The sequence below is a fragment of the Salvelinus sp. IW2-2015 genome, linkage group LG16 (assembly GCF_002910315.2).
Source record: "Salvelinus sp. IW2-2015 linkage group LG16, ASM291031v2, whole genome shotgun sequence".
NCBI classification, from domain to species: Eukaryota; Metazoa; Chordata; class Actinopteri; order Salmoniformes; family Salmonidae; genus Salvelinus; species Salvelinus sp. IW2-2015.
In genome coordinates this window covers 33,959,936-33,983,572 of record NC_036856.1, presented here as the reverse complement: position 1 = coordinate 33,983,572, position 23,637 = coordinate 33,959,936, and the positions used below count along the sequence as shown (strand labels likewise).

The 23,637-nt window shown below is 45.4% G+C and overlaps 1 protein-coding gene across 2 annotated transcripts in view; it reads left to right on the top strand.

The window, feature by feature from the left end:
* Positions 1–23,637, top strand: part of ddah1 (dimethylarginine dimethylaminohydrolase 1) — a 145,851-nt gene that overhangs the window by 115,631 nt on the left and 6,583 nt on the right. For both annotated transcript variants that reach the window (XM_024004735.2, XM_070447674.1), the window contains exons 2-5: positions 7,731–7,830; positions 8,907–8,980; positions 12,328–12,447; positions 21,843–21,986. In XM_024004735.2, the coding sequence (XP_023860503.1) occupies positions 7,731–7,830; positions 8,907–8,980; positions 12,328–12,447; positions 21,843–21,986 (438 nt within the window). The remainder of the gene's footprint in view (positions 1–7,730; positions 7,831–8,906; positions 8,981–12,327; positions 12,448–21,842; positions 21,987–23,637) is intronic.

The following is a 23,637-nucleotide window of genomic DNA, read 5'->3' as shown; positions in this document are numbered from 1 at the left end:
ACAACACACACAACACACAAATACTCACATGCATCTTGTGTTATTTGTGTTGCGATACAACTGGTTTGGGAGTACCCGTGTCCCAGGTGTATCCTGCGAGCGTCTTTCCCAAGCTGGTTATTAGACAGGGTATAACAACGAAAACTCTGATTGCTAAATTTCAACAGCCAAATGGAAAATGCTGCTATTATGGCCTTTGGCGCGCGTGTTCAGCACTGTATGTGTGTTTACTTCGAGTCCTTGTCAACCAAAAAACATTTTTTGCCAATGGTTTCACACAAGAAGAGGGCTTTTAATCTTAGAACTAATAGTATATGGACATATAATACAGACATGAAACAGACTATTTCTCTGGGTACTAGTGGGTGTCAGGATCAAACTCATGACGAAGCACTACTTCAAATCCTGATTGAAAAACAACTAAAAAAAAAAAAAATTACTGTTTGACGTTCACACCCAAGTTAAGGGAAAAAAAAACAAGTTACAGAACTACCTAACGACCTCCATTCAAATTGAAATCATCCAACTCCCATTTTCCATGGAAAACATCCACCCCTCTACAGCGAGACACCATCCCTTCTCACCCCTGCCCACACCCACCCCACCAAACCAAGGGCCAGTCGACCATGTCTGGTCCTGCGGCAGGTAGCCTAGCAATTAGAGCGTTGGCTGAAATACCTAGCCATCAAGGTGAACATCTGCATGGTTCCTTGAGCAACACCTTAACCCTAACTATGCTCCAGGTGGCGTAATACTATGTCTGACCCTGAAAACACCCTTTCACTGCACCTATCCAGTCAAACCTGTGACAATAAAACATGACAAATTTTCCAGTCCCACACAACATGTAGTTCAATAACATGACAAAATGAAGTGAGCTTGTATATGTCCAAACACACCAGAGCAGAACAGGCTGATTGTGATGTCTTAAAGTGCGTTCGACCTGAGAAGCTTCGCGCTTCACCCTTCAAGCCTCATCACTATAGTAACGCTCCGATTAGAGCTTTCTATTAGAAGGAGCAGGAATGGAGAGAGAGAGCTGTGTCATGATTGTGGTATTTTTCTTATGTAAAAGAGATCCTTCAACAGGTTGTTTGTTTTTTATTCTCCCTCCCCAGAAACGGAAAAATGCCCAGCTAATGACGACCGTAGAAAAGAACACTCTCTCCTGTGGGATTGACAGCTTCTGGCTTCATGGTAAAGGAGTGTGCATGCATGTTGTCTGTGTGGTACTACTGTACAGTGGAGTGCATGTGGTGTGCATAACTGCACAACTCTATAAAAAATGGCTGTTGTTGGTTACCCAACTGCTGGGTTGCAGGCGTTGGTACTTAAGTTGCGTTGTTTCTTAAAGGTTATTAGTGCTGGTTATGAACATACCCATGGGTCAGATCAAAAGACTTGAAGCCTTAGGTTAGTAGGGGCGTGGCTAGTTCTTTTTAGCCACCACGAGAGTAAAATGTAATTTCGTTCACTGTTTGTAATATCACAGTAAGGTCGACATTGACATTTTTGTAGCTTCAATGATGCTTCCAGAAGTGTATGAATTCCTAAAAGCCTAATGTAAACCATGTTTGATACAATAAGTGCGTATATTTTAAGCAAAAGCCCGAGATGTTGTGCGTATATGGCCAATAACCACGCTAAGCTGTCTTATGCATGATGCATCGCGAGTGCCTGATATAGCACATTAGCCGTGGTATATGGCCACTATACCACAAACCCCCGCAATGCCTTATTGCTATTAAAGAAGCTGGTTACTGAAGTAATTAGAGCAGTAAAAACAATTTTGTCTCATATATATTCTCATAGACCAGGCCTGTTACCAATCAGCATTCTGGCTGGAACCACCAGTTTATGAATTTACCTACTAGGCAATAAGGTGTACTTATTTAAAATATTAATAAATATCATAATTTTATAGAAGAAATGTGTAAAAGATAATAAGAAAATTTGAATTTCAGGATGTAAACTAAGACACCCGTGTTCTCATATGGGCCACATTAAGATCTAGCTGAAAGCCACGCATCTAATAAGCCACACCTCATGAAAATAACCAACGATTACATAAAAAAAAACAGCTGCTAGTCACCCAGCATGAGAGTAAAAAAATACAACTGCGGTTTAAATTAACCCATGTTGGCTAATCCCAACAACCAACTTGTGGGTTATGCACCGCAACCCAACTGGCTGCGTCAAAACAACCCAACATGGTCTTCCAATATTTACCCCAGCGCTGGTTACCAAAACCATCCAAATCAAATCGGTTTAACCAGCATTTTTTACAGTGCATGTTGTGCTAAATATGTCTGTACAAATGTTGTGTGTGTCCAAAAGTCAGAGAAAATTGCATTCTGATGGATCACCAGCATTCTATTCAGTATCACAGAGAAAACACCCACTTCCATCAGTACAAGTTGGGTCAGATTATGACAGCTCTGAAAAAGTATTGTTCTGTAATTGAATAGTCTTGCCTTATTCATTTTCATGTGAAGCACATTTTTCATATGTAAGAGACACAGCGCCTTTGAGGAACGCGGGTAATGGGAGTACTGTGTGTTGTATGTGTGTGTTGATGGTTGTGTGTGTTGTGGTGGTGGTGGTGTGGTGTGTGTGTGTGTGTGTGGTGTGGGTTGTGTGTGTGTGGGTGTGTGTGGTGTGTGTTTGTGTGTGCGTGCGTGCGTGCGTGCGGCACTTAATCTCTAATGAAGAATGAGAGGACGGGTGAGAGTTTAGGAATTGTCCTGTGTGTACAGTATGTGCGTTTCTTCCTCATGTGGATTGTTATGGCGACTATTACAGACTTTAATTACACAGTATTGTTGTCTCTATGAGTTTTCATGTATTACAAATTAATAAGGTGTGTGTGTGTGTTGTGTGTGTTGTGTGTTGTGGTGTGAGTGTGTGGTGTGTGTGTGTGTGTGTGTGTGTTGTGTGTGGTGTTGTGTGTGTGTGTGGTGTGTGTGTGTGTGTGTGTGTGTGTGTTTTATCCTCTGGACCAGGAGTGTGTCCACTGAGCAGGGTCAGCCTGCTGTTCTGGGCTTAAGGATAAACATCTTGAAGCTGTGTCCAGGGCCACACACAAACGCTCTTACCGAAATTATAATGAATTCCTGCTCTATCAGCATCACAAAGCTGCCTAGTTTTAACGGAAAAAACTGTTGGTAATCCCTACTTAATTACTGAAACCTGTGGTGAAAAAAAAAAATTGAACACCAATTTCTTCAAAAAATGAAAGTTCAATCTACTTTTCTTTTCTGCTGTACAACTATTACTGATGGGTTACATATGTTCATGCTTGAGAAACTGCTTGCAGAAACATGGAATGAAACGAAAAAACATTAAACCAGACAAACCTCAGCATGTTACCTCCCTTTTAAATGTTATGGAACATATCCTTTGAAAAGACTAAGGAAATCATGATTGGTGTTCAATACACGATACAACCCCCCCCCCCCCCCCCCCCCCCCCCCCCCCCCCCCCCCCCCACACACACAACACACACACCACACACCCACCACAGAGATTTGTTTTGGGTCTTGGCGGTTATCTGGCATCGGGCTTTTCTCTGTCGCGCTGGAAGCCAGTATCTGCTACCTTTTTTAATTGAAGAAAGAAATGGTTATTCACATTTGATTGGGGACTTGCTCTGACTCGACACATTAAACAAACTATTTCAGCATCCTGTTTTAAATCTACTTTCAGAATGAGAAAAAAAACGCTGAGTGGGACTGCTAGAAAAGTAAGGCTTCGCCGAGAAAAATTTCCAATAACTGTTCAGAGATTGTATTAGCGTTGATAACATACTAAATCACCACGAGTCAACTAATTGCTAAGTTACTCCATGTCCTGCGAAAAAAAACATAACACTCATTTACTACAGAACATAACGTGCAGCACAGATTACTAGAGGAGAAAGTCACAGAAATGTTCTTCTGCTCTACCAACACTCCATGTACAAACACATACACCACATTTAGGGTGAGACGCACCTAGCCAGAGGACAGCTATAGTGCAGCACCCATAAGCAGTTTACACTGTTAACAATGTTGTACCACAATTTAGCCACTCCTCATCTCCTAACTGAATGAGCATTAACAAACCAAGATGAGGGCAAGTCTACCATCCCCCTACGTGTGAGAGGTAGTCTACCATTCCCCTACGCAGTTGACGAGGGTAGTCTACCATTCTCCTAGCAGTGTGAGAGTAGTCTACCATTCCGCCTAGCAGTGTGAGAGGTAGATCTACCATTCCCCAGCAGTGTGAGGAGGTAATCTACCATTCCCCTGCAGTGTAGAGGAGCCTACCATTCCCCTAGCAGTGGAGAGGTAGTCACCATTCCCCTAGCAGTGTGAGAGAGTAGTCTCCCATCCCCTAAAAGTGTGAGAGGGTAGTCTACCATTCCCCTTAGCAGTGTGAGAGGTATCTACCATATCCCCTAGCCAGTGTGAGAAGGTAGCTACCATTCCCCTAGCAGTCAGAGGGTATCTACCATCCCCTAGCAGTGTGAAGGTGTCACCATTCCCCTAAGCAGACATGTGAGAGAGGTAGTCTACCATTCCCCTAGCAGTTGAATGGTATCTACCATTCCCCATAGTGGTGAGAGTAAGCCTACCATTCCCCTGCCATGGAGAAGTAGTTATACCATTCCTCTAGCAGTGTTAAGGTAGTCTACCAATCCCCTAGCATGTGAGAGGGTTAGCCTACTATTTCCCCAGCAGTGTGAGAGGGTTAGTCTACCATTCCCCTAACAGTTGAGAGGCTAGTCTACCATTCCCCTAGCCAGTGTGCTAGGTAGTCTACCATTCCCCTAGCAGTTTGAGAGGTAGTCTTACCATTCCCCTTAACAGTGATGAAGGGAGTCTACCATTCCTCTAGCAGTGTGAATGAGGTATCTACCCATTCCCCTAACAAGTGTGAAGGTAGCCTACCATTCCCTACAGTTGAAGGTAGTCGACCATTCCCCTAGCAGTGTGAGAGGAGTAGTCTACCATTCCCCTAGCAGTGTGAACGAGGGGGGTTATTCTTTAAAAACCCCCCCATTCCCCTAGCAGTGTGAGAGGTAGTCTACCATTCCCCTAGCCAGTGTAGAGGTAGTCTACCATGCAGTGTGAGAGAGTAGTCTTACCATTCCCCCTAGCAGTGTAAAGTAGTCTACCATTCCCCCTAAAAAGTTTGTGTGAAAAAGAGGTAGTCTACCAATTCCCTAGGCAGTGTCGATGAGCGTTAGTCTTACATTCCCCTAGCAGTGGAGAGGTAGTCTACCATCCCCTAGCAGTGTGAGAGGGTATTCTACCATCCCCAGCCATGTAGAGGGTAGTCTACCATTCCCCTAGCAGTGTGAGAGCTAGTCTACCATTCCCCTAGCAGTGTGAGAGGGTAGTCTTACCATTCCCCTAGATTGAGAGAGTAAGCCTACCATCCCTAGCAGTGTGAGAGGTATCTACCATTCCTCTAGCAGTGTGAGAGGTTAGTCTAACCCAACCCCTAGCAGTTGAAGAGGTAGCCACTATTCCCCAGCAGTGTGAAGCGTAGTCTACCATTCCCCTAACAGTGTGAGAGGCTAGTCTACCGATTCCCCTAGCCAGTGTGTGAGGGTAGTCACCATCCCCCTAGCAGTGGAGAGGCGTAGTCTCCATTCGCCCTAACAGTGTGATAGGTAAGTCTTACCATTCCTCTAGCAGTGTGAGAGAGTCTACCATTCCCCTAACATGTGAGAGGTAGCCTTTACATTCCCCTAGCCAGGTGAGAGGTAGTCTACCATTCCCCTAGCAAGGTTGATGAGGTTAGTCTTACCATCCCCTAAGCCAGTGTGAGAGGTAGTCACCATTCCCCTAGCAGTGAAGAGGGTAGTCACCATTCCCCTAGCGAGGTGAGAGGGGTTCTACCCATGCAGTGTGAGAGGGAGCTCTACCATTCCCTAGCAGTGTGAAAGGGTAGTCTAACCATTTCCCCTAGCAGTGTGAAGGGTAGCCGTACCATCCCTAGCAGTGTGAGAGGGTAGTCTACCATTCCCCTAGCAGTTGAAAGGTAGTCTACCATCCCCTAGCAGTGTGAGAGGGTAGTCTACCATTCCCCTAGCCAGTTGAGAAGTATCTACCATTCCCCCTAGCAGTGTGAGGGGTAGTCTACCTTTCCCCTAGCAGTGTAGAGTAGTCTACCATCCCCTAGCAGCTTGAGAGGCGTAGTCTACCATTCCCTAGCAGTGAGAGCGTATCTACCATTCCCCTAGCATGTGATGAAGGTAGCTACCCTCCCCTAGCAGTGTGAGAGGAGTCTACCATTCCCCCTAGCAGTGTGAGAGGGTAGTTCTTACCATTCCCCTAAGCAGTTGTGAGAGGGTAGTCTACCATTCCCCTAGCAGTGTGAAAGGTAGTCTACCATTCCCCTAGGCAGATGTGAAGGTAGCCTACCATTCCCCTAGCAGTGTGAGAGGTTAGATCTACCATTCCCACTAGCAGTGTGAAAGGTAGTCTACCATTCCCCTACAGTGCTAGAGGTAGTCTAACCATCCCTACAGTGTGATAAAGGTAGTCTACCATTCCCCTAGCAGTGTTGAGGGGTAGTCTAACCTTCCGCCTAGCACCCCCCCCCCACCCCCCCTGTTGTGAGAGGTAGTCTACCATTCCCCTACAGTGTGAGAGGTAGTCTACCATTCCCTAGCCATGTAGATGGTATTTACATTCCCCCTAGCAGTGTGAGAGGGAGTCTACCATTCCCCCGAGGCAGTGTGAAAGGGTAGTCTTTACCATTCCCCAGCATTGAGAGGAGCCTACCATCCCCTAGCAGCGAGAGGGTATCTTACCATTCCCCAGCAGTGTGAAAGGGGTAGTCTACCATTCCCCTATACCAGTGTGAGAGGTTAGTCTACCCATTCCCTACAGTGTGAGAGTACTAGTCTACCATTCCCTGCAGTGTGAGAAAGGGAGCTACCATTCCCCAGCAGTTGAGAGGTAGTCTACCATCCCCTAGCAGGTGAGGGGTAGTCTACCCATCCCCTACCAAGGTGAGAAGATAGTCTGCCATTCCCCTAGCAGTGTGCGAGGTAGTCTACCATTCCTCTACCAGTGTGAGAGTTAGTCTACCATTCCCAGCAGTGTGAGAGGGTAGGCTACCATCCCTAGCAGTTGAGAGGGTAGTCACCAATTTCCCCTAGCAGTGAGAAGGGTTAGTCTTCACCATTCCCCTAGCAGTGAGGGGTAGTCTACCATTCCCCTAGTAGTGTGAGAGGTGACCACCATCCACCTAGCAGTTGAAGGAAGATCATGTGTGTCTCTCTGTGTCTTAACCATATGTGTCTCTCTCTGTGTCTTAACCACGTGTGTGTCTCTCTGTGTCTTAACCATATGTGTCTCTCTCTGTGTCTTAACCATATGTGTGTTTCTCTGTGTCTTAACCATGCGTGTGTCTCTCTGTGTCTTAACCATGTCTGTGTCTCTTTGTGTCTTAACCATGTGTGTGTCTCTCTGTGTCTTAACCATGTGTGTGTCCCTCTGTGTCTTAACCATGTGTGTGTGTCTCTGTGTCTTAACCATATGTGTATGTCTGTGTCTTAACCATATGTGTCTGCCTGTGTCTTAACCATATGTGTCTGTCTGTGTCTTAACCATATGTGTCTGTCTGTGTCTGCCTGTGTCTTAACCATATGTGTCTGTGTCTGCCTGTGTCTTAACCATGTGTGTCTCTCTGTGTCTTAACCATGTGTCTCTCTGTGTCTTTGTGTTTTCTAGACAGCGGCCATACGGCAGACCCTGAAGGAGCTGGGCCTGAACATCGTTGACATGTCTGATGAGACCGCCACTCTGGACGGAGGGGACGTCCTCTTTACAGGTACACCACCATATCCCATCAATAAAACACCATTACCTGCCAAGGCCACTGCCACTACCATAATTGATCACTATGGAAACTGCTATATTCAGTGAACTAAATATTTATGACCACTTTATCATGCAAATGATATGACCTATCACCACAGGGGTGTGAGTAAAAATTGTTCAGAATAGTTGTAATTCTGAATAGTCAAGTAGTTGATGTGACCTGAACTAAAATGGCAAATTACAAACTGACTGGCTGTCTGGTACCATTTTWATGCATGATTATATATGGTTCTCTCAAATGGAAAAGATGCCTCCCCCACACACACACACAAACACACACCACCTCATTTCATCAGCTGCCTTGTTCCACATCACAATAAACCTGATGAGAGCAGAGGTAGAGAAACCAAGGTCTTTATAATGTTCCCTCTGTACGTTCTGTATCAGTTGTTCTGCCCTGCCTGTGAATCTAGTGTTGTTCATTCTGTACGCTGTTTAGGGCTTGGAAAAAGCCCTAGAACACTTAATTGAGTTTCTAGACGTTGGCTCTCTCTCCGTGGTGTGTTCCTCCCATCTCATCCAGCTGAAATGGGTTTCACATGGCAGGCAGGGCTAGAAACATTTCCTCTTGGCAACGGCGTCGCTAATGGCTAATTTGTAAAAGCTCAGCAGCTACGCCCATTCGCTCTGCTCTGGAGTGGTGAGCAAAACGTTCAGGCCTGTAAGGGGTGCGTAACTGGTGGCAGAGAAGTCAGACGCAGGAGAGCAGAACTGGCTAATAACCAGAGCAGTTTAATATACCAAACCACCGGCATCCAGAATAACAACGTATGGGTACAAACCCGTCGTGCACCAGACAACAATGTGCACAAGCACTTTGAACAGAGGGTTAAATACACAACACGTAATGAGGGAATGAAAACCAGGTGTGTGGGAAAACAAGACAAAAGAAATAGAAAATGAAAAATGGATCGGCGATGGCTAGAAYACCGGTGACGTCTCTTCCTCCTCTCTCTCTATCTGTTTATGCCTCTATTTTCTCTCGCTCTCCATACTGACCACAGGTTGTCGTCTGTTTTTCCTCAGGTAGAGAATTCTTTGTGGGCCTTTCCAAACGGACCAATCAGAGAGGAGCTGAGATCCTGGCGGARGCGTTCAAGGTGAGTGAGAGCAGACTAGAGCAGTGCACCCTGGGATTATTCAGATTGACTTCCTGTGTCATCAAGCCACCATTAGTGAGGTAATCCTGGTCTCATTCAGGGGTCTCAAGGGCCACAGGGCATTCTAATCAGCTATTGATTAGGACATTGATTAGTTGGCAAACCTGGTGTATCAGGAATCTATGGTTAGTTAATGAGATGAATTGATTGAATTAGTACCAAAGAGAAACCAGAGAAAGCCTGCACATACTGTACTGAGATATTAGAGGACTGGAAGATCAGTGCATATACTCTAGGTAGATAGAGCTCTGGAGAAGAGGGTCATTCAACCCCAGTCTCCTTAACACACACACACACAGTCAGAAGGCCTTTGCTGACTTGTAAGGTCATGGGGTCCTGGGGAGTTCAACCCCCAACAATAATCTGAATGTTTCTTACTGCCCTGTTTTTCTGCTCCTGTCTGTGACTAATTTAAATTCCACCATCGTATCTCTCTCAGCCTCTCACTTTTACTCGTTATTCTTGATAAGTCGGGTCTTTTTCCCTACTATCGTTTTTCCTCCTTCCTTTATCACATTTAGAACCATTGAACAGCCTGTTCTGGTCAGTCCAGGATTAACCACAGATGTGAGTGAGAGGTTAGATCTCTTCTTCTCCTTTATGATCCTTGTTGAGTGGGGGAAARGGAGGGAGGGGAGGAGGTCAAAGTGCAGGGGAGACTAATGTACCAGGCTATTGTCTCCCATTCAGGGTCACAACACTGTACAGCATCAGTCAGACACCATAAAGAAAACTTTCTCTAGAAATGAATGAACATACATTACAATCAGCACAGCAYAACTTCTCACTCCAAATGTATCTCAAAGCTGAACACATCGCTGAGATTCCCCACAATATGATACGTTTTTATCATGTCTCTCACAATAAGCTCAGTGGAGGGCATTTGACTTCTGCTATCTCTTTGAATCACTGTTTGGGCTAAACTGTCTTTCCACTGATAAGGAATGACGACAGTTTGATTAAGTGGTCCACTTTGCTTTGCTTTGATTCATTCAAATGAACTCTGAGGGTTGAGTTAAGAGAGCAGGAAAGACTTTGGTGATGAGAGGAAGAGGACAATTTCACACATGATAAACTGTCAGGAAATGCAGTTCCTTGTTCCAGTCAGAGAGGAGATTTGCTTTCATCTAGGCTGACTCTTAAGCAAAAGTAGGTTAAAGTAAGTAACATTTAGTAAGTAAGTCAAATTAACMTTTCCCTTAATATGGACCAGGCCAGAGAAACAGAGACAGAGAAACAGAGAAACATTGACACTCCATATAACATGTCCATTGGAATCAAACCCATGTCACAAGAAGACAACGTACTCCAGAAGCTCACCACCCCTGGAACAGGGGACAATGTACTGCAACCATGGGGTAGTTATGCTATGTCAGAACAGAGCAAGATGCCACTCCACATCATCAGTCTCTGTCTGAGCAGCAGCAGTAGTCTGGTCCTCAGAAGTTAACTATGGACCAGGGAGCTCCCGACTAGAACTACAGCTATGACAGAGCAGAGCAGGATCACACCACATCATCAGTCTCTGTCTTAGCAGCAGCCAGGAAGCCGTATAGGAGTGTCTGGCATGCGAGGCCAGAGGAACAGGCAGCTACGATTAAAACTATCCTACCAACGGGACATTAAAAACTGTAATGTCTTAAGTTTCACCGAGACGTGGCTAAACAAGACATGGATAAWATAGAGCTGGCTGGCTTCTCCGTGCATTGGCAGGACAGAGCAGCTATGTCTGGTAAGACGAGGGGCGYGGGMGTGCGTCTATTTGTCAAAAGCTGCTGGTGCGTGATGTCTAATATTAAAGAAGTCTCAAAGTATTACTCGTCTGAGGTTGAATACCTTATGATAAGCTGTAGACCACACTATCTACCAAGAGAGTTCACATCTATATTATTCGCAGCCGTCTATTTACCACCACAAACTGATGCTGGCACTAAGACCGCACTCAATGAGCTGTATAAGGGCATAAGCAAACAAGAAAATGCTCATCCAGAAGCGGCGCTCCTAGTGGCCGGGGACTTTAATGCAGTCGAACTTAAATCAGTTTGACCTKATTTCTACTAGCATGTCACATGTGCAACCAGAGAGAAAAAAAKAKAAAAAACTCTATACCACCTTTACTCCACACACAGAGACGCATACAAAGCTCTCTCTCGCCCTCCATTTGGCAAATCTGACCATAATTCTATCCTCCTGATTCCTGCTTACAAGTAAAACCTAAAGCAGGAAGTACCAGTGACTCGCTCAATATGGAAGTGGTCAGATGACACGGATGCTACAGGACTGTTTTGCTAGCACAGACTGGAATATGTTCCGGGATTCATCCAATGGCATTGAGYAGTARAKCYCKTCAGTCACCAGCTTAATCAATAAGTGCATCGACGACGTCGTCCCCACAGTGATTGTACGTATATATCGCAACCAGAAGCCATGGATTACAGGCAACATGTGCAGTGAGCTAAAGAACTATCATGGTCCAAACACACCAAGACAGTTGTGAAGAGGGCACGACAACACCTTTTCCCCCTCAGGAGACTGAAAAGATTTGGCATGGGTCCCCCAGATCCTCAAAAGCTCTACAGCTGCAGCACCATCGAGAGCATCCTGACTGGTCGCAGGACAATGTCCAGCTCCCTGTAATGCAGTAGGGTTGTTGTGTGTTTGCAGGACAATGTCCAGGTCCCGTAATGCAGTAGGGTTGTGTGTGTTTGCAGGACAATGTCCAGGTCCCTGTAATGCAGGTAGGGTTGTTGTGTGTTTGCAGGACAATGTCCATGGTCCCTGTGAATGCATAGGGTTGTTCGTGTGTTGCAGGGACAATGTCCACGGTCCTGTAATGCAGTAGGGTTGTTGTGGTGTTTGCAGGAACAGTGTCCCATGGTCCCTGTAATGAGTTCGTGGCTTGTGTGTGCTTTTCGCAGGACAATGTCCACGTCCTGTAATCTGCAGTAGGGTTTGTTGTGGTGTTGCAAGGACAGCTGTGTCCACGGTCCCTGTAATGCAGTGGGTTTGTTGTTGTGGTTTGCAGGACAATGTCCACGGTCCTGTAATGCATTAGGGTTGTTTGTGTGGTTTGCAGGACAATGGTCCAGGTCCTGTAACATGCAGTCGGGTTGTTGTGTGTTTGCAGGACAATTGTCCACGGTCCCCCTGCTATGAGTTAAGAGGGGTTGTTGTGTGTTTGGCCAGCGACACAATGTCCAACGTCCTGTAATGCAGTAGGGTTGTCGTGTGTTTGAAGACAATGTCCATGGTCCTGTATGCAGTAGGGTTGTCCGTGTGTTTGTCAGGAACTAGCTGTGTCCACCGTCCCTGTCACTGATGGTCTACACCTGAAGAGCTTCTGCAGCATGGGAGGACCAGGCCTCATCGTGATTGGCTCCAGCGAACCAGCCCAGAAAGCCCTAAAGGTATGAGTCACCAATGAGCGTATGGGTCATGCAAGATAGGACTATGTTCTTACTTTCCTTTGCACCAACTCTTGTTATTACATTTAGTTTAATAGTGTTTGCAGAAAACATAATTGAAATATACTCTCCCATCCCATCCTCATGTACTTTTAATCACGTCCAATAGAAAATGTCCATCACAATATTCTTTCCATTCTTATACAAACACAAAATGGTGAAAACATTACAGTGCTTACTATCTTTCTCCTTTCAGGAGCTTTGCAATTTATCCACCATCATGGCTTGACATTTACCCAATCATTTTGTGCTTGTGTTACAATTTGCATTTCAATAAAATATAAATGGAACACATAAAAATCTCTTAATGCACAGTTAAGTTTGCAATACCTAAACTTTTGATAGAAATTCTTCAAGTTCTTAGTGGTAGAATTAGGTCTCTGTATTGAGGAGGGTTTTTTCAGGTGAGATCTCACACTTGATGCGCTGAATAACGGCTGTCATCTTGCCCTTGGCCATCATATTGAGATCATTTCGGAGTTCATATTACCCGACCTCATCTCACCTCTAAGTCATATAAAATCAAATCAAATGTTATTTGTCACATGCGCCGAATACAAACAAGTGAGGTAAGCACACTGCATTGAGAAGATGGCTGCTTCAGTGTAAAGCAACAGTATAGTTGACAGGGAAGACAGGACATCGCACATGTTGACTCAGTACCATCACCTCACACACACCTCCAGATCACCCTCCCTCTCCCTGTGGTTTGATGCCTGCCTCTGACTGAAACTTCTACAAGCCTGCAGAAACCACATGATATCAATGTGATCTCCCTCTGATAAATGTATGTTCGTAGGTAATCTACTGTGTAATCCCCGTTATACAATATTTTACCTCAATCTACATTTTTCTTGTGGGGACCTGGCGAAATATCCCCCATTTATCCAATTTTCCTTGTTTTACTATCCTTGTGAGGCTTTCTGGTAGTTAAAACAAAAACAAAACACAAGCACACACTCCCTATAGGGAATACAGATCTTCTTCGTAAAAGACGGGGAACAAACACAAACAGAAACACACTGACAGTGACATGTTGGTACTTAATACCATTCACGGAGGCTGCTGAAATAAATCTCRGCCTGTTATTTTCTGATGGACAGGCACACGGAATTCCCCATCACCATGCCAGAAGACTGGCATGCACACACCACATCTAACTACAGACAGTAGTGGTGTACCTGCGGCTGGCATGCAACTCAGTGTCAACACACAGTACAGACGTTTTGAAACCTCACAGACAAGACAACAAACGCACCCGAGACACACGCACCGGAGAGTTGACAGCCAGGCGTTCCCAGTCATAGGGTTCCTCCTCATCTGCCTACTCAGGGAGACGTCGCCCCCTACTGGCCCAGGGCTGCAGAGGATTGTAACACTGTCAGTAAACCATCTACATTCGTCAACCACAGACAGACAGACAGACAGACAGACTGACAGACAGACAGACAGACAGACGCATCTCTTTATGTGGATCCCCATTAGCTGCTACAATTGCATCAGCTCCTCTTCCTGTAGTCCACAAGTATTCTTATCAGTGAGATGTGTAAAGACTGCATAGGTTTAGTCCCCTATTTGCCCCCCTATGTTATCCTCATTTAACACACTAAGGCAAACATATCCACATACTAGTTAAATACACTGCTGATGAATTATTAGGTCATGGTGACGACTAACTAATACAACACACTTTTATTTGATACAGACTGGAGCCCCATTAAGATGCCATACTATTATCAAGCCCTGTTAATTAGCTACTGAAGAGAAAGAGAAGGGTCATTAGCATGAGTTAATGACAGTGTCTCACAGTGTTGTAATTACACATTACATCACCCCCTCTCCAACATGCAATTAGCTGTGGTTATAAAATACTTTAATGAATGTCTGAGATCAGATTTTCAATTAGGTAATGTTCTGCTCAGGGTGAAAGTGACTGGTGAATGTAGGTGTAATGAACGTAAAGGGGTGGTTGTGAATGCTATTGTAACGAATGCAAATGGGTTGCTATTGTTGTGAACGTAGCTCTAATGAACTTAACGGGGTTGTTGTTGTGAACGTAGCTCTAATGAACTTAACGGGGTTGTTGTTGTGAACGCACTCAAATGAACCTTAACGGGTGTTCTGTTCGTGAACGTAGCCAAATGAACTTAACGGGTTGTTGTTGTGAACGTAGCTCTAATGAACTAACGGGGTTGTTGTTGTGAACGTAAGCTCTAATGAACTTAACGGGGTGTTGTGTGAACGTAGCTCTAATGAACTTAACAGGGGTTGTTGGTTGTGAACGTAGCTCTATATGAACTTAACCGGGGTTGTTGTTCGTTGAACGTAGCTCTAATGAACTTAACGGGGGTTTGTGTGAAACGTAGCTCTAATGAACTTAACGGGTGTTGTGTGTGGAACGTAGCTCTAATGAAATTAACGGGGTTGTTGTTTGTGAACGTAGCTCTAACTATTGTAACTGTAAACCGGGGTTGTGTTGTGAATCGTAGCTCTAATGAACTCTGAACCGGGGTTGTTGTTGTGAATGTAGCTCTAATCTAACTTATATTTCACAATGCCTGCTGGCTGGATTCCCTTTGGAGATGAAGCTTTTGTTGAACGCACCCACCAATCTTGATTTGAAGTAGTGGGTGATGAGAATGAGTAGGGATAAGGTTAGTATGTTGTGTTGTCAACAGACCAAACTGGGAATTTGTTATTAGAGCAGGCTGTGACTCTATTGTCATGTCACCATGTCTGCCCTGATACTGAGTATGGTTTGGATACAGTATGGATGATGGCACCCGAATGTGGCAGCCAGTGTGCGTGTTTGCGTGCGAGTGTCTGTGTGTGTGTGTGTCTTTGCGTGCATGTGTGTGTGCCTTGCATAGTCTGCAGTCATACTATGTTTAGCCTCCCAAGCTGAGACTGAGGACGTGGACCGGATGAATTCCATACAACTGAACGCACTCATAACAACGTGGCTCTCCACTGCTATCACTGCCAAGCCTCAGCCGTGAAGTCATCTCCCACAAATACTCCCTCTCTTACTGAAATGCTCCTTCTCCCTCACCAAATTTTGCCTTTCAGCAGGTCAGGGCTCCTGGTATTTCACGCTTCCAGGACCCCTGACTGACTGGCCCACCACTGACCCCCTAGGCCCGGACCCAGCCCTATACCCCAGACCTCAGGCCCAATACCCAGCCCATACCCCACCCCAGACCTAGACCTCAGCCCATATACAGCCCCAGGCCCAATATACCCCAACCTCTGGTCCAGCCGTACCTCTGGGTCCAGCCTCTGGTCCAGCCTCTGCAGTCCAGCCTCTGGTCCAGCCGTCCGTCAGCCTCTGTCCACCTCTGTCTCCAGCCTCCGCGGTCCAGCCTCTGGTCCAGCCTCGCTGTCTAGCCTCTGGTCAGCTCTGCTCACAGCCTCTGGTCTCTCTAGCCTCGGTCCAGCCTCCGGTCCAGCTCCGGTGTCCCAGCCGCTGGTCGCAGCCCTCGTGCCTAATCAGATCACGAGGAGCAGCAGACCCCCTGAACACAGCACCGCCACCACTTGTGCCCCCGCATTCAGCTTCCTGATTAGACGCCGGCCTAAGCGGACAGGAATAAACACGGAACATTAGCCAATAACAGTCTGTTCTCTGGGAAGAAATGTGTGTCAAGGACCAATCAAAAATAATGACATCAACAGGAAACTATTAGAGTGTAATAGCCATTCCCCTGATCCCTGGACTGTTAGGATTTGGAAGACTTTTGGATAGGAACTGTTTTGTTTGTATGTTTTTGAAAACAACCATTGTCTACACGGGTCGGGGAAGATTATTGTGTGTGAACTGTGAACATTCCACATATTCTAAATGTGTTGCTGAAAATACACTGTGTACTAGTGACTAGAAGAAAGACATGCACTAATTCAATAAATAGTGTCAGTAGTTTTTGTTATGCCCCATTGTCTTACATCAGATAGCACAACTTTCATCTGCAGGGGGTTTGTAAGCTTGACAGTAGCGACAATATCTCTGTGGGCCGAGTTAAGCAAAGGGTGAATTGTGCCCAGGAGGACTGGTCTAACATCATTCAGCTGGTCTAACATCATTCAGGCATTGTTCATCATCAGTTCCGTCCTCGTTGTCCTGTTAGTCTTGCCTTTCCTACAGACTGCTTTTCTTGTATGTCTCCTAGGCTGGTCAGCCATTGTCATATCTGCTGGCTGGATTGTTCTAAGATGGCGTAGCAGTCAGACGTCTTTTGTCCTCGTCTTGTCGTGTTCCGTGTATATATKTTTTATATATTTTTCTTCGCATATATTTTKTATATTTTTTCTAAAKCTCAACTTCAAAACACTCTCCTGCAACCCGCCTCACGCAATGTGGTGCGGATCTGTTTTCTTCGAAAGTATTATTCACCTCAAATCCGGAATCCCCCAACAGAAGCTAGCCAGCTCACTAGCTACTAGCTAGTAGTCAGCTAACCACTGCTAGCGGTCATCCCGGCTAGCTAAAGAGGACCATCAGCCACTCCTGGGCTACAATACCCGGACCCCTTCTACTGCCGGTAGATCCTTCATGACTGGACCTCTAGCCCTGCTCAATATGCCTTAACCTACCATTTAGTTCCACCTCCCACATATGCGGTGACATCACCTGGTTTAAATGTCTCTGGACAATATCTCTCTCATCATTACTCAATGCCTAGGTTTCCTCCAATGTACTCACATCCTAACCATACCTTTGTCTGACATTATGCCTTGAATCTATGTCTATCTCACGCCCAGAAACCTGCTCCTTTTACTCTCTGCTCTGAACGTACTAAACGACCAGTCTGATAGCCTTTAGCCATACCCTCATCCTACTCCTCCTCTGTTCCTCTGGTGATGTAGAGGTAATCCAGACTGCAGTGCCTAGCATCCACTCCTACTCCCAGTGCTCTCATTTGTTGATTTCTGTAACCGTAAAGCCTTGGTTCATGCAGTTAAAATTAGAAGCCTCCTCTCCGAAGTGTGCTTTGATCCGCTTTAGCACACGTCTGCAACTGGATGTCCTAGCCGTGTCTGAATCCTGGCTTAGGAAGTCCACCAAAACCCTGAAATTTCCATCCCTAACTATAACATTTTCCGACAAGATAGAACTGCCAAAGGGGGGCGGTGTTMCAATCTACTGCAGAGATAGRCTGCAYAMRTCTGTCTTACTATCCAGGTCTGTACCCAAACAATTCGAACTTCTACTTTTAAAAATCCATCTTTCCAGAAACAAGTCTCTTACTGTTGCSGCTTGCTATAGACCACCCTCTGCCCCCAGCTGWGCCCTGGACACCATATGTGAATTGATTGCCCCCCCCATCTATCTTCATCGCTCGTGCTGCTAGGTGACCTAAACTGTGATGTTTAACAGCCCGGCCATCCTACAATCTAAGCTTGATGCACTCAATCTCACACAAATTATCAATGAACCCACCAGGTACAACCCCAAGTCCATAAACACGGGCACCCTCATAGATATCATTCTAACCAACTTGCCCTCCAAATACACCGTTGCTGTTTTCAGCCAAGATCTCAGCGATCACTGCCTCATTGCCTGTATCCGTAATGGGTCTGCGGTCAAACGACCACCCCTCATCACTGTGAAACGCACCCTAAAACACTTCAGCGAGCAGGCCTTTCTAATCGACCTGACCCGGGTATCCTGGAAGGATATTGACCTCATCCCGTCAGTAGAGGATGCCTGGTTATTCTTTAATAGATCCTCCCTCACCATCTTAAATAAGCATGTCCCATTCAAAAAATGTAGAACCAGGAACAGATATAGCCCTTGGTTCTCTCCAGATCTGACTGCCCTTCACCAGCACAAAAACATCCTGTGACGTACTGCATTAGCATCGAACAGCCCCCGTGATATGCAACTTTTCAGGGAAGTTAGGAACAAATATACACAGGCAGTTAGGAAAGCAAAGGCTAGCTTTTTCAAGCAGAAATGTGCATCCTGTAGCACAAACTCAAATAYGTTCTGGGACACTCTTCTCTGTGACTGGGACTCTCTTCTCTGTAAACATCAATGATGTCGCTCTTGCTGCTGGTGATTCGTTGATCCACCTCTACGCAGACGACACCATTCTGTATACCTCTGGCCCTTCTTTGGACACTATGTTAACTAACCTCCAGATGAGCTTCAATGCCATACAACTTTCCTTCCGTGGCCTCCAACTGCTCTTAAATGCAAGTAAAATTAATGCATGCTCTTCAACCGATCGCTGCCCGCACCTGCCCGCCTGTCCAGCATCAACTACTCTGGACGGATCTGACTTAGATATGTGGACAACTACAAATACCTAAGGTGTCTGGTTAGACTGTAAAACTCTCCTTCCAGACTCACATTAAACATCTCCAACATAAAATTAAATCTAGAATCGGCTTCCTATTTCGTCAAACACATCATCCTTCACTCACGCTGCCAAACATACCCTTGTAAAACTGACCATCCTACCGATTCTCGACTTCGGCGATGTAATTTACAAAATAGCCTCCAACACTCTACTCACACAAATTGGATGCAGTCTATCACAGTGCCATCCGTTTTGTCACCAAGCCCCATATACTACCCCCACCACTGCGCCTGTACGCTCTCATTGGCTGGCCCCTCGCTTCATACTCGTCGCCAAACCCACTGGCTCCAGGTCATCTACAAGTCTCTGCTAGGTAAAGCCCCACCTTATCTCAGCTCACTGGTCACCATAGCAGCACCCACTTGTAGCACGCGCTCCAGCAGGTATATCTCGCTGGTCACTGCCAAGCAATTCTTCCTTTGGCCCCCTCTCCTTCCAGTTCTCTGCTGCAATGACTGGGAACAAACTGCAAAAAATCACTAAAGTTGGAGACTCTTCCTCCCTCACTAGCTTTAAGCACCAGCTGTCAGAGCAGCTCACATATCACTGCACCTGTACATAGATCGCCTGTAAATAACCCATCCAATCTACCTCGCATCCCATACTGTATTTATTTATTTATTCTGCTCCTTTGCATCCCAGTACTCTACTTGCACATTCATCTTCTGGACATTCTACCATTCCGTGTTTAATTGCTATATTGTAAATTACTTCGCCACCATGGCTTATTTATTGGCCTTACCTCTCTTATCCTACTCATTTGCACATGCTGTATATATTTTTTTCTACTGTATTATTGATTGTATGTTTGTTTATTTAATTTGTAACTGTGTTGTTGTATGTGTCGAACTGCTTTGCTTTACTGGCCAGGTCGCAGGTTGCAAAACGAGAACTTGTTCTCAACTAGCCTACCTGGTTAAATAAAGGTGAAATAATATAAATAAAAAATATCGGCACCGATGGGTCGGTGTCGCATATGGATTTGAAGAGAAGAAGAAAATGACAATTTTAAAACTGCTCTTAGTGAAGGCTGATCAGTATGGTGTGACAGTCTCTTCACTCCAGGCAGACAGCTAATCCTCCTGTATTAAAGGAGAGCGTTCGCGGTCACGCACATAGACATGTTTTCATTTAGGACCCTGCGATGACGCAACACACCAGACATGACCCGAGGGTGTTAATGGTTACTCTGTCCCCCAGTCGGGCCCAGCCGGGCAGAGCCGGCCATGCTCTAGACTGGCAGATCTGGGAGATACACCCACTCAAACACCATAACTTTGCACGCACCCAACACCCACTCTCTCTGTCTCTAACACACACACATATACGCACACACACACACATGCAGGCAGTCAAACCAAGGGTAGAGTGGAATGTGTGAACAGGTCGAGCCACAAAGCCCATTGTTCACATTATAACCACCAGAGGACACATAGAGCACGTGAGGGGTTGATAGATTTATCATGGATTAACACCACAAACACTCATCTAACCCTAACTCTCCTCACTCAACACACACAGACACACAATTCTACCGCTAACTTCTCTCACTCACACCACACACAGACACACAATTCTAAACCCTAACTCTCCTCACTCACACACACAGACACACAATTCTAACCCTAACTCTCCTCACTCACACACACAGACACACAATCTAACCCTAACTCTCCACTCACAGACACACAGCACACAATTCTAACTCTAACTCTCCTCACTCACACACACACAGACCACAATCTAACCTAACTCTCCCACTCCACACAAGACACACAATTCTAACCCAGACTCTCCTCACGTCACGACACACCACAGACACACAATTCTAACCCTAACTCTTCCTCACTCCACACACACAGAGACACACACAGAACATACACAGAGACACTACACACAGACACACAATTCTAACCCTAACTCTCCTCACGTCCCACACACAGAGACACACACACAAGCACCACACACAACCAACACTACAGAGACACACACAACACGAACACACAATTCTAACCCTAACTTCTTCCTCACGCACACACACAGAGACACACACACACAACACACAACCTCACACACAATTCTAACCCTAACTCTACTCCAAACACACACACACAGACACACAATTCTAACCCTAACTCTCCTCACGCACACACACAGAGACACACACACACAGACACACAATTCTAACCCTAACTCTCCTCAAACACACACACACGCCAGCTCAACCTTTCTCTCTCTGCATGATATAAAAAAGGAGAGCAGAGCAGAAGGGATGAGAGGAGGGAGAAGAGGAGGGAGAAGAGATGACAGGATGGACAAAAAAGTTGAGTGGAAAGGAGAGTATGACAGGAGGAGGATCTGACCCTGGTTAAATCAACTTTTCTTATCCTGGGGGAGATCTCATGCTCCACTTGTGAAAATACCTTTTTAATGTTGTTTGGTTTACTTTCATTCTCCTTCCTCCTACTTCTCTAAGGCATTCACAGATGTTCAGGTCGTAAACATTTTGGAGACACACACACACACACACACCTGCTCTGCATGCAGGTCATAACATCCTCATTGCTCCTTCTCCCCCCAGCCCCGACTCGGCAGATTACATCAATTACATGACATCTGCTGTGAAAGAATGTCAGTCAGTCTGTCTGCCCCTGTCTGTGTTCTCCATCAAGGCTCAGTCGCCCAGATAGACGTTTGYAGGTTAGAACTTGAGCGGGCAGGAACAGCAGGGTCTGGTTCTATTTTGCCCGGCACCAATATGCTCCCTACCCCTCCCCCTTGGATCTAACCRTTACTTGTTTGCCTGGAAAGGTATAGCAGTGTAGTGGTGGAGCTCCCACCATATTCCTTACACCTTACAGATCTACAAACACCAGAGGGTTTTGGCCAACGTCCAAGGAGTATAGGAGGGAAGTTGGACCGTGGTGCTGTGTCCCTCATAGCTTACCATCCATCTGTCTTCCTTTGTGTCTATAGATCATGCAGCAGATGAGTGACCATCGTTATGACAAGCTGACAGTGCCTGATGACATTGCAGCCAACACCATCTACATGAACCTCCCTGGCAAAGGCCATGTGCTGTTACACTGCACCCCAGAGGAGTTCCCAGAGAGTGCCAAGGTGAGCAAACACACACACACACACACACACACACACACACACACACACACACACGTACAGTATACACACACATTCACTAACACACACACACACACATACGTACAGTATACACACATATTCACATGCACACATTCACTAACACACACACACACAAACACACATACGTACAGTATACACACATTCACTAACACACACACACACACACATACGTACAGTATACACACACATTCACTAACACACACAGCCTGTGACTGTTGGACATCAGCTCGTATGGAAGCAGTGAATGTTATTGTCTCTGTAGCGGTAAGGCATCGTTGAGGATGAGCCATGCCATTTACATTCCTCAGTGTCACTACACAGTAACTCACTCTGAGCTCCTGATTACCACATCACCAACACCCTGCAATCTGCACAGACAGCCCCAACACCTCAAATGTACTCTGTGGTTAAAACCCAAACTTGAACATTTATTTTTAGTACAAACCGTTTATTGAAATATGTCTCTTTTGGATTTGGAACCGTTGTCCAATTTCCAAAGGCTTACTATTATATTTTCCTTGAGGATTGGCTGAAGGGAAATTCAAGCCAAACATGATAAAATCAGAGTGACTGCCTCTCTTTCCTGTATCAGACCACTGTGGGGACGTGTGTATTCATATGTGTCCTGGATGGAAACTTGGGACACTTTCTGCCTCTGAACACCAGCTGTGTGATGAAGAATCATTCATGTAGAGGTGTTGGAATCCAATCATCTCTGTGTTGTCAGAACATAGGATCAACATCTGTGTGTCAGAACATAGGGATACAATCTCTGTGTGTCAGACATAGGGATACATCTCTGTGTGTCAGAACATAGGGATACATCTCTGTGTGTCAGAACATAGGGATAACTCTCTGTGTTCAGAACAGGGATACATCTCTGTGTGTCAGACATAGGGATACATCTCTGTGTGTCAGAACATGGGGATACATCTCTGTGTGTCAGACATAGGGATACATCTCTGTGTGTCAGAACATAGGGATACATCTCTGTGTGTCAGAACATAGGGAGTACATCTCTGTGTGTCCAGAACATAGGGATACATCTCTGTGTGTCAGAACATCAGGGATACATCTCTGTGTGTCAGACAACCAGGGATACATCTCGTGTGTGTCAGAACAATAGGGATACATCTCTGTGTGTCAGAACAAGGATACATCTCTGTGTGTCAGAACATAGGGATACATCTCTTGTGTGTCAGAAATAGGGATACATCTCTGTGTGTCAGAACACAGGGATACATCTCTGTGTGTCAGAACACAGGGATACATCTCTGTGTGTCAGAACATAGGGATACATCTTTGTGTGTCAGACACAGTTCCATGTAAACTCGCTCTCTTTTTCAAAAGCAGCATGATTGAACATCACATCTACAGTTGAAGTCGGAAGTTTACATACACTTAGGTTGGTGTCATTAAAACTCATTTTTAAACCACTCCACAAATTTATTGTGAACAAAATATAGTTTTGGCAAGTCGGTTAGGACATCTACTTTGTGCATGACACAAGGAATGTTTCCAACAATTGTTTACAGACAGAATATTTCACTTAAAATTGACTGTATCACAATTCCAGTGGGTCAGAAGTTTACATACACTAAGTTGACTGTGC